The 12,622-nt window shown below is 39.2% G+C and overlaps 1 protein-coding gene across 1 annotated transcript in view; it reads right to left on the minus strand.

Annotated features, from left to right (window-relative positions):
* kmt2a (lysine (K)-specific methyltransferase 2A) overlaps positions 1–12,622 on the minus strand; it is a 100,138-nt gene that overhangs the window by 51,974 nt on the left and 35,542 nt on the right. The window contains exons 6-11 of the mRNA XM_055660533.1: positions 10,288–10,352; positions 9,679–10,041; positions 8,076–8,152; positions 2,464–2,592; positions 1,393–1,506; positions 145–291 (exon numbers count right to left, since the gene is read on the minus strand). Of these exons, the coding sequence (XP_055516508.1) occupies positions 145–291; positions 1,393–1,506; positions 2,464–2,592; positions 8,076–8,152; positions 9,679–10,041; positions 10,288–10,352 (895 nt within the window). The remainder of the gene's footprint in view (positions 1–144; positions 292–1,392; positions 1,507–2,463; positions 2,593–8,075; positions 8,153–9,678; positions 10,042–10,287; positions 10,353–12,622) is intronic.

Below are 12,622 nucleotides of genomic sequence, written 5' to 3' on the forward strand. Positions count from 1 at the left end.
AATCTTTCTAGGAATACACGACTCAAAATTAATATTGTAGGCAATCCTAAATTCCGGATTACGCCCGCACAAATGTTGCACTAGTGTTACCGCAATGACTCATCTGAAATATTCAAAGGGTAGCTCATTATCTGATACCGTTACCTTTGAAGATTTATTCTGTCGGCAACAGACATGGCAGAACTTGCAGCGCCGGCAACACCAGTTTTCCCACTGCTCCTCCAGAGGGCGCTCACTCTCCTCCAGGCAGAAGAGGTGGAAGGGCTCACAGCAAACCTGACAGTAAATAAACTGCAAAACAATTGAAACGGAGAATAAATGAGCAAACAGCACACATGAAACAAAATAAGTATCTGCACAGATACAGCACTTGCACAAAGTGTTAAAGCATTTTATTGCTAATAAAAACCTGTTATGGTGTTCATTGGTGCATTGTAAGGAACAAGGACCAATTCACACACAACAAAAGTTGTCTCAATTAATAAGGAGATAACAAACATATCTCCTATAGATAAACATATAATCTATTTTAGTGATGATGACAGGGAGATAAATATTGACTGGGGAATTACACTGTAGATCTTCCTCAAAACAGTGCTTTGGCATCCTATAAATCCACCTATGTATAAACAGAACACCATGTCCACATCTCGTGCATAACGCAGTGACTCCTGACAGTATAGTATTCCCACAGGATTGCAGTTGGTGAGTCTGCTTAGGTTCTGAATCCAAATCCATGCAAGAGAATTTGCAGAGCATATCCTGGATCTGAAGTAAACACATCACCACTGCAATAGCATGAATTAAGCAGAAAGTCTTATTCAACATTATTACAAGGTCCACATTTTAGTTAGATATTCTGGTGTACAAACTATTATAAAGTTCACTGAGATTAACAGATAAAATTAAGTCAGACCTTTCCTCTCCAATGCGAATAGCAGTTCAAATGTTGCACAACTGCTACTGTTTGTACATATATCTATGTTCGCTCTTCTGGGTGAGATGCTAACTGCATTTCGTTGTCTCTGTACTGTACACTGCACAATGACAATAAAGATTGAATCTGAATCTGAATGTTATACTGTAGCAGCAAACAGGATCAGAGAATATGTGTCCCGTTAAGAGAAACTGCCAACTTTGAAGCTTTCACGCTATCACTTCTAAGATTTTCAATGCTCCCAATAAATTTAAACATTCTATTCAGCATTCCAATTTGCCTTCATGCTGCTTGCTGTTTAAACCAAAAGACTAAAGTAGGTGCAGTGAGATTCCTCTCATACCCGAATTGAGATAAGTTGCCCAAAACAGAAATTAGCTTCCCTCAATGCAGTGATATTTGATATTACATCCAAACAGACCTCGAATTAAATGAACATTAGCAGGGAACCATACCTCCACATGTCCACTGCTGGCGCAGAGGAAACACACCACCCTGGGAGTGATGGGTACAGAGGTCAGGATGCTAAGTCCACCCAATTCCCACACATTCTCCACATCACAGTCCTCCTAAAAAGTCAATAGAATTATATCAGAAAATAAACAGCAAGCTAGTTATTCTTTTTGGATCAAATTCAGTTAGAGTTCTGCAGATAATTGCATCAAGTACATGGACATCTAACTCAAGTCAACATTCATGCAACAGGTTTCTGAATACATTGCTTCATACAGTTGGGAATAACTTTACTCAGTTCTTCAGAAGGAGAACATTATATGCAATTTACAATAAATAATACACAACATTCTAGATATATGATGAAAGTGAAGCAATGAATGCCAGGATGAACATACATCCACATGGAGAACATTGATATAGAGTAAATAGTATCATAACCGTCACAGAACATACAAGTTCATTACAGGTGGTGTTTTGTTAAACTCTGGCACTAACTGGAGCTAATAGGATTTACCTCAATCTTTAATTCAGATTACAGTGGTTTACATGATAATCCCAGAAACACTATCAGCAATATTCCTTGTGAAAATTTAAGACACACATCCATAGTGTGCCTGCAATTCCCTTCAAAGTCAGAAATAAGCTCAATGTGGATCAAAACTGTCCTGAAGATTGATGGGGCTGTTGGCATAGCCTGGATACATATAAGCTTGTTACACAATCAGTTCTACAAGTTAGCCAAGCAATATACTACAAAGTAGTAACTTGGAGGTATAGTGGGAAAATAATAAAATAACGAGTCTTCATTACACCTCCTTACACCCATGGAATGAGAATATGTTGATGTGTCCCTTATGAAATAGTGCTCTCCAAGATGTTAGTGTTTTAAACTATTGTCCTTGGATTCACAGTCACATAAACATGTTTAAATGTTTAGAACTTTGCATGCATGCTTGTGGAAATGATGGTTAATGGCGGGAAGGTAACGTAAATGAGTATTGCAGCCGCTATTTCCCAGAGCCAATGTGGCCAAGTGTGCAAATGTGAAGCCTCAGAGTTCTTGTTTCTACCTTGAAATCCACTCTGATCCTGTGGACTCCATCCAATAACGGCTTCTGTTTTCCACAACTGACGTTTGTGAACGTGGTGAGTAGATTCAGAGTACTGGGTTCAAACTTACTGGGAGGAATCACTTTGTCCTAAAAATAAGAAGCATGAAATCAATACAATTGTTTTGTGTAAAGCTGTATCTGTTGCCAAATAGAACAGCAGTGCCTGTGTAGGTAACACTACTTAAAAAAATCAAAATATTTCTAAATGAAAGCCTTTACTTGGGGGGGGGGTCAACATTTTCAAAGCATAACATTTCTGTAAGCAAGTTCAAATACAACAGATCTCTATGCAAACTACTTTCTGTACAATAAATAAAAGGAATGTCACTGGAATGTGGTATTTCAAACCCCTCCCCCGACCAATTAATGTTTCCTATCCTAGTCGAGAGGAGTTGAGACCATCTGCAGAGGTTCAGTTGCTGTCCCAGCTGAGATCAGCTCAATCAGCATCCATGAGGAATTGAAAGCTTATCATTTGCATGACTCAGTGTTACAAAATACCGTTTCATCCAGGGGAGCATTGGTGGAATGGAACTGAAGCAATTGGTGTAGGGAATTATGTTTCAAAACTGAGTAAAACAAAATGGAAACCTCCAATTTCAAACCAAACAGACTGCATGTATACCCTTTCAGTAAAAATTTCAACAGCTAGAATATTTATGAATCATTTCAGAATACATACTGGGGAGAGAGGCTATGTCAAACAGGTAGTCCATTGAGAGCTACCTCAAGCACAACACACTTCTACTGCCGATCACTTTAGTGCCTTCGGGTAGAACAAGGTGCCAAAGATTCTTTATACTATGCACTGTTACAAATTTGTTAGCTGTATACCATTACCATCATGTTTTGTACATTAATCATTTAAATGTTAACCATCATAGAGGAAACCTACCTAAACATCATCATTTGCCCCAAAAACTCCCCAATCAGCAAACTGGCAGAGAAACTCAGTAGATCGCGCAGCATCTGTGGAGACAAAGGTATAGCCAACATTTCAACCCTGATGCAGGGTTAACCCCTGAAACATTGGCTTTCCCTTTACCTTCACATATGCTGCTTTACCACCAAATAAACCAGTGGTCTATTTTTGTTCAGCAACTGTAGTCTCTTGTTCTTCCAACTCTCCAATCTAAACGATTTCTCTCCAATACCATCCATGTCCATGTCCAATCCAAAACCACCAATGAGACTTGTCTCTCCAAACCTTGCCTTAACCCCGCAAATATAGATCACCCTGACATTATTAATCTGCTATTGCAGTTTCGCCCACTTAAAAGGAGAATCCTCGCAAGGGTCCAAAGGTGTGGATACCTCAATCTGAGAATCAATAGGTTAGGAATCAGAATCGAGGAGCTACAAGGATGCAATAGCATTTTATGAAATCAGTTTCAAGGTGCTCACTACAGTTTATCCAGTAATAAGAACGGAAGGCTTGGAATTACTATAATGCCTCAAGAATAACCATGCATGTCTTTCACCAGTAGCCAAGGTAACCTTTTCCATGCTTTTGCTCTCACCTTACATCCTATCCTGTGGTGGATGTAAACCAAAAATGGACTCAATATAGTTATGTATGTATCAACCAAAGCAAGTGTTTGTCAAAATTTGTGAAAACAGATTTACTTGCCATTGGATTTTGTATTTTCTTTCAATGGAGATGTTTCAGAGAACAAATATCCAGAGGCCAAATTCAAATTTGGACCAGCCCATATGGGGGAAACCCAGCACAAGTCCACAACCAATCACTCTTACATTGAGCACATTATAGCGTTCCACAGAAAAATGCTCAATAACCCTGAACGGAGTACTGTGCTCTCAAGCAAAACTTAGTGAATAACTCAACTGTAGAAAGAGCATGATAATCTAACAAGGCAACTCCCAAATTAAGTACACTGGCACTCACCGATCCAGTGTTAACAGTAATAAACTAGGCCAATTATCATTAGTTAATAACCTATAAATTTTCTTTCCAAGGCCAAGCATCTAGGTTGTCATGAATCTGTATCAAATGTAGTTCAATCCATTTCAATTCTATGGACATTAAACAAGCCAATGAAAAAATATTTATGATAGGGAGGGGAAATCATTTAATTGCGAATCAGGTGATTTAACCCCTAATATATGTTTGCATTAATGCTGACTCTTGATGAATGGGGGCTCAACGCCAAAATCCAATTATAGAGCTATAGTAGTTGGCATAGATATGGTAGGCAGAATCTTTTTCCCAGGATGGAAATATCAAATACTCGAGGGCAGAGCTTCAAGTTGGGAGATCAAAATTTAAAGGAGATGAGCGGGACAAGTTGTTTTTTGTTTTAAAACACAGAGCGTGGCAAGTGCAAGGAATGAGCTGCCAGGGGTGGTGGTTGTGGAAGCAGATACAATAGTGGCATTTGAGCCACTTTTGGATAAACACACGGATATGCAGGGAATGGAAGAATATGGATTGTGTGCAGGCAGATTCGGGTTAGTCTTGGCATCTTGTTGGGGACAGACATTGTGGGCCCAGGGCCTGTTCCTATCCTGTTCTATGTAAATATATCAACAGTAACATTTTGTATTACCTCGGAGCAAAGAAAATATAAACTTCATTGTTCCAAACCAGTGAAGGATTAACATTTTTATCACCAATACCCCTGACTTATTCTTGCCATTGGGAAAAACAATAAACCAACAGTGGAATGGGATTTTGAGAATAAAATTAAGTTAGAGCTGGTCCCGCCTAACAAAGGAAATAAACAAAGTGTTGGAAAACATTATTGAGAAAAAGCTCAGATAGCATAATGTTCAAGGAATTGTACATGCTATATAATCCTAATGTAGAACAGAAAAGGTAGCTTCACTTCATGAACAGGTGGAAATGAAAAGACCATCTTAGACTCCAGTAAATGGAACAATACATACCGATTCCAGTACTTACAGCAGTGTTACACCTTGCAAAATACATTTGGTGATTAATATTTCCATATCACTCTTCTATTTTTTTCCTGTGCCTCACTGTTTATATGTCCTTTTTTCCTTTTTCACACTTCCATGCATTTATGTCTCAGTTGAAACTTTCTAATTCATCACTAACCTTCCTCAACCTCCACTCTTCTTATTTCCCCTGCCTCAGTTTTCTCCTCTAAATGCCTTGATTCATGCTCTATTTCAGTACTCCCTCTTCTGCTAAACAGAAACTTTTCATGAAGTAGCCAGGCAGTCCAATCAGATGTTGTGCGGACGCATTGCCTTATAAAACAGGTAGGACAGGTGTTCAGGTTTATTTTATCAAATAAAAGGTCCCAGTTACACCCAAGCCAAGCTGCAGGTGTCATAGATCCTAAGAGTGTAGGAATGTTGAACAGCAAAATCAACCCAAGTTACACCTGCTTACAGAATGACAGGGCTGCTCCAACAGAGTTGAAATAGTTCTGTCCTGACAGGAAGATGAAAGGGAGAAGCACCACTCTTATAAATACATGAATTCATGTTTTCTTTCAAAATTCATGAAACGTGGATATTAGGTAAAGCAGCCCAGATGGAGCAGTTCTTCAAGATATTTCAAACCACTGCCATGTTAGTAGCACGTTTACAGGTTGCAATAAAGCCTGAATGTTTATAAAATGATAACCTTAGCATTAACTCAAACTTCAGGTTCTAAATCAGCAGAAGCATGGAAATGTCAGCGATCCTGTCTAAAACAGATGAATCCTACACAAAAGGACCTGGTCAGGAAAAAGGAGGCACGAGTCAGGTATAAGTAGCTCAGATCAAGTGTTTCCCAGTGGGAGTATAGGGTATTGAGGAGCATATTTAAGAAGAAAATCAGGAAGACAAAAAGGGGGGCATGAGATGTATCTCAGGCAGATAAAATTAAGGAGAACCAGAGATGTTATAAGTGTATTATAGGCAAAAAGGGTAACTAGGGAGAAAATGGGTCCACTCAAAAACCAAAGAGGTCAGCTATGGGAACTTGTGACAGTTAACTGAGGGCAGTCTGTATTACAGGCAAGTGATGCTGTGCGTTCCAAGATGCATGAAGGTAGATAAAAGCTCCCGAGTCTGATTTGACATATCCAAGGACACAGTGGGAAGCTAGAGAAGAAATTGCAAATTTTAACAATTTGCCTATTTAGGTTTTGATTTGTCTATTTTAACAAGATCAGGAAATAAATCATCATTTGTCCAGCAATGAAATAAAGTCTTACTGAACAGCTAGAATTGACAATGCTTCTATTAAAGTAATAAAACCCAGGAGAATGTTGCAAGCAATAGCATTCCTTGTGGCGAGCTTGATCACGTGCAGAGCCCAGACTGGGAAATTATAGATTTAGTTTCCATGATCTTCCATTATGGAGAGTTTGCTTCCAATGTCTTACTATGTGCTGCTCCCAGCCAGTAAGTCTTGGTCTCTGGTTAATTTGTAAAATTAACTCAAAAAGGTTAGCCAACACTGGATTTTTTTCCAAAGCTACCCACAGCTGTCCACATAGGTAAAAGGCACTACTTAATACTGGACTAAGGCATACGGGCCCAGAATGTGCTGTCAACAGCTCTCAATCGGGGCAACAGTTGATGCTACAAATGGTCTCAGTATCCAGTACATATGTAAAAAGAAAATTATCAAGTAAAATGTCTGTAGTGCTCCATACAGTCAAGGAGTTTGTGACACTCACTGTCTGGATTCGCATACATTAAAATGCACATTTGGCAATGCACCAGGAAACTGCCAGCCTTAGTGGAATTGTACCTGCACAAAGTAGGAGGTGGGGAGGAAATAAGGGAATTCATTTTAAAACAAGGTAATCTCCCTTTCAAACCATTAACTTCTACGTGAACCAAAATCAACAACACCACAAGTTTCCCCAATCCCATCAAATGATTCTACACAGGTGGGAAAGACTAAGGAAGACATCAGGAAGAGACATGATGCTTTCCTTCCAATAGCAAATAAAGTCCCAAGGAGAATCAACAACAGGCTTCTTGTGTATATCTAGGACAACTCTGATATCCCATAGTCCTCTTGAACCACATGTTGCACTTGTGCATGGCATGAAGAAAAAGAGATAGGTGGCGGAAGAAGTAACTACAAGGCAAGAGATGCACAACTATGTAAGATTTACAATTGGGCATTCCTCAACACAAGTGTGGTCTATGAATGCAAGTACACACCTGATTTGTAGCCTACACAGTTTTCTGTAATAACCTTACTAGATGGAAAATCACAGTAAAAGTATCTGGCACATGGACTATTGCACACCTGAATTCCCAGTTTACATTGGAAATTCTAAATGTGAAATTTAGCCAGGGTAACACAGAAATAACTGTTTGGCCTCAACATGAAAGAAAGTTTGATGACACTGTTCTACCATTCAGCTGAAATAGAATAGCATTGTAAAAAGACCAACTGATTTCAGGGACCTACAGAAGACATCTTAGACAAACGCAATCACCAAAAGCTTTGATACAGTGGCATACTTTTTAATGTCACCAGAATAACCTAGCAGAACATGTCTGCACCAGAATGTTTTGGAGTTGATCTTTAAGGTAGAATTAAAAACCTAGGATGAAAGTTTAAATCTCACCTTTTCTTTCGGCTTTTTAGTTTTTAACTGAATATTGAAACGAGCAGGGGGTTTCTTCTGCTTGTTCAGCTCTAGTGCTGGGGAAACAAAGATTTTATTAAGTGACAAGCCAAGATGAACCTTGCACTGACAACAGGTTCACACTTTAGGAGGCATTTTCCCCACTAAATACGATAAATGCAATAAAATCCTGATATCTGACAGAAGGCACAGCTGGCTTTTATGACTGAAAATATTGAGGATTTTGTGGAACCTTCAATGAATGTCAGCACAATGGAGCATCCTAACAATTAAAGTTATAAAAACACAATGGTCACACAGTAATGTGTTTAATTAAAATCTCACCCAGTGCAGCATTTTGGACTCTATGAATGGTTTCAGCACTCCAGAAAAGAGAACAGAAATCAAGCAAGACTCCAGCTTCAGTGACTCAACATAGGAACAGCACAGGAACATCACCTCCAAGTCGCAAACCCTTCCGACTTGGAAAGGTATCAACTTTCCTTCAGTATCACTGGATCTAAATCCTCGACCATTCCCAACAGCCTTACGGTGGACTGCACCCTCATACGCAGGGTGGACTGCAATAATTCAATAAGGTAACCCACCATCAACCCGCTCAATGGCCAGTAAGGGATGAGCAATATACATACCCACAACAGGAAATAAGTGTAAATCTATTTTCTCTCATGGCAGGGGCTCAATTTTATTAGGAAGCGCTCCCATGGAATAGGAAATAAGCCACATTGTCACCCAAGATGCACACTGAAGATAGGAATTACAATATTTAAGCAAATAGCCTGCTTGCCTTCATTTTTGTTAGGAGGCAATATGTTGATCAAGTACCCCAAGCGAGAGAATAAAATAAAATAAATAAATATGGAAAATGAATTCTATATTTCACATCAATCACAGAAGGCCACTTTGTGTTCAGCATATTTCCCCCACAGCAAATGCACTAACGAATGGCAGCAGACAGAATAAGTGTATGGAAGATTTCTTGCTTGGAGATAAATAATTATGGCAGCAACACGGAGATGATTACTCTTTAGAAGGAGAGTTAACAAAATTAAATAAATCTGATTGTTATGCAAACATGTTACAGAATTTCCCAGTACCTGCCTGCAAGGATAGCTATCTCCAGCCTTACACTGTAACACAGGATATTTACCTTGCAAGACACAAGACACAGCGCCAATCAGTTTTATAATGTGACAGATGACCATGCAACCCTAGGCAGAGGAACACAAGCTAGCAAATTACAATGCTGCTTGCAGAGGTGGTCGATCTGATTCTAGCTTCACTCTATTCACGCTCACTGCAACACCCCACCCCTCCCGCAAGGAATCAGCCTCATATCCAACTTACAACAAGGTTTATCAGCAGATGTGCAAGCTGCAAGCCCACTATGCCACATAAGAGTGGAGGGAAGTGCCAGCATATGATGAAGTCTAAGCCCTGCAATATTGATAAATATCCTTTTTTTTTTCCAACTGAGCTGGCAGCTTCTTGGAAAAGATGGACGAGCTTCATAAGAAATTGTACTCAGCACGAACACCCAGCAACAAAGTGTGTAAACGTGACCTAGTCATGTTCAGATTACCTGATTCCGTTTGCGGTGGCTGTTTTTTCTTTGAGTCATTCAGAACAGGCTTGATTGATTCTTTCTTTAATTGCACGTGACCTGGCTGCAGAGGCAAACTGGGTTCAGGTGGCTGAGGAGGTTGTTTGCTAGGTTTCCGCAGAGGTGAAACTATTGTAGCCTGTTGCCGAGCTTCAGAGGGTGGGGAAGAGCTGCCTTCCTCAAACGGCTGGTCACTGTGTTGATGAGGAACCTGGTTTACTTTCTGTGAGTGCTCTTGTGAAACACTCTGTGGAGAGCTTTTATGGCTGATGTCAGTCTGTTGTTTTTCTGGTGGCACCTCCTTTCTCTCGTGTATTTTTGTTTTCTTTTCCTTTTTCTTCACTAAAATTGAAAGTTAAAATTCACAAGCCAAATTATGAACTGACACAATACTAGACAAGCTCACCCGAATTCCTTTATTCTCTCCTGAAGGCAGTGATCAAAGATGCAATATAGTTTCATGTGCATCAGATACCATACTCAAACAGTTATTATTTTTGCCTAGTACATGCATTCATTTTCTGTTAACCCCCTAATTCAACAGCTTAACCCATCAACTCAAGAGTCCAGCTCTGGACAGATACTCACCTTTAACAGATTTTGGAGGAGGTACTTTAGAAGGCATCCATTGAAGATTCTGACATTTCCGCATTCTGCATTTAAAAAGAGTTAGTGAGATGTTTTATAGATATGGCACAAAAGGGACCAGGTTAATGAGCTGTGGCATTCACTTACATTTACAGACACGACACCTTTTATAGCTTGGTCTCAATTCTGACTGTGTACAATCAACAGGACCACTTACATGGAGTTTGCCTAAAACCTCAGTAACACTACAAATCATATCAAATGACTTCATAAGTCAGGGGTTATACATAAATATACACTGATCCCACAAGAAGTGTATTTGGGAAACCTGAAAGCTCAAAAGGGCCTGGAGTTAAGTTATTTTGATCTGATCATTCTATGCTATCAAGACAGACATCTCTAGCGTATGGATTGCTGTCTATAGGTAAATGCGATGGCACATGCATACATACAAATACAAGAATTAAGAATAGGTTCAGGTCATTTGATCTCTTAAGCTTGTTCTGCTATTCAAAATGTTTAAGGCTGATGTGCTTACTATGATCGCCAAGATTTCAGAAGAGTTATAACTGCTCAAGACCATCTGAGAGAAAATATTTTAATAATCTCGTTATTTCACTGATACACTGTTATTTGTTCCTGCCCAAGTTTTGCCCGTTTCATTATTTACCTTCCAACATATTTCTGCATCAAACTTTGTGATATTTTTGGTGCCTTCAATGTCATTTAGACAAATTGTAAATAGTTGAAGCCCACGTACCAATACTTGCAGCACGTCATTTATTACTTCCCAATTAGAAAAAGCTCATTTATTCCTGGTATGTTTCCTGCTAGCCAGCCAATCTTCCATCCATACCAAATCATTGCCACTTACACCATAAATTTTTATTTTCTTAAATAAACTTCAAAGCACCTTATCAAATGTGTTCATAAATCCAAGTGCAGCATATCCACCAGCTTTCCTTTTTACAGCACTTCTTCAAATAACTCCAATAAAATGGACAAACCACATCGACTTTGCCAGATTATATTGAATTTTTCAAAGTGCCCTGCAGTAATACTTTAGCTACTAATTTGTTCTCTATGATAGATGATAAACTGACTAGCCTGTGGTATATATTTTTGTATCTCCATCCCTTTTTGAATGAAAGACTTGCATTTACCAATCTTCTAACGAACAGAACTTTTCCTGAAAATGTGGAAACAAACACATTAACTATCATGCTTTTAAGATGAAGATAGACACAAAAAGCTGGAGTAACTCAGCGGGACCGGCAGCATCTCTGGAGAGAAGGAATAGGTGACGTTTCGGGTCGATACCCTTCTTCAGACCCTGGATGAAGTCCACAATCCAACAAATTTACTGAGTACTACTTTCCTTGCGATATCACCTTCCCTGGAAGAATGTTTCAGGCACCTATCAGATTCAGATTCAGATTTAATTTTAATTGAATCTGACGCTCTGTGAAGAATATCTTACCTCTCACATCTCCTTTAAAACACCTCCTCCCCCCCTCACGTTAAACCTATGCCTTCTCCTGTTCAATGTTTCCATCCTGGGAAAGGGTTCTGCCAGATCTATGCTTCTCATATTACATAATTCTATCAGCGTGTTCCTCAGCTTCCAACGCAGCACAGAAAAAAATCCCAAGTTTGTCAAAACTCTTCTATAAAACACTCAAATGCAGCATTGTCGTGGTAAACTTCCTCTTTGCCTTCTCCAAAGCTTCCACATCCTGTCTCTGATGTAATGACTAGAACTGCACAGAAAACTCCAAATGTGGCCGAACCAAAGTATTATACAACTACAACATGACTTGCTGACGTTTAATCTCAATGTCCGAGACGATGAAGATTCATGCCCAGTTTAATATCATTTTCACATTAATCCCTCAGATTTGCTTTCTCACATTTAATTCCTTCTTTATTAACCTTAATCATTCTGTACAGTTATTTACATTTTATCCACTCCTCACACCTGCCATCAATCTTTGCACAATGATTTGCTTTTTCTTTAGGCTCAGTATTTAACTTTTTAGTTAATTACAGATCGGAGGTCCATTATTGAATATTCTCTCTCTCACTGGACTGCATCTGCTCTGCGACTTAAATATCTGTCACGGTTTCTCGACTAATCTATCCCCTAGTTCACTTTAGCTAGTGCTAATGGCCTCATAATCGCCCTTACATGGACACATTCTTCTTTCGCTCAAAGTGACATTCCATCATATTGACATCATTGTTACCATGGGACACCTTCATACGAGGTCATTAATTAATCCAGCCAACATTCAATATCACATCCAGTAAAACCTGTTCTCTATTTGGCTGAAGA

Source organism: Leucoraja erinacea, chromosome 32 (genome assembly GCF_028641065.1).
Source record: "Leucoraja erinacea ecotype New England chromosome 32, Leri_hhj_1, whole genome shotgun sequence".
NCBI lineage: Eukaryota > Metazoa > Chordata > Chondrichthyes > Rajiformes > Rajidae > Leucoraja > Leucoraja erinaceus.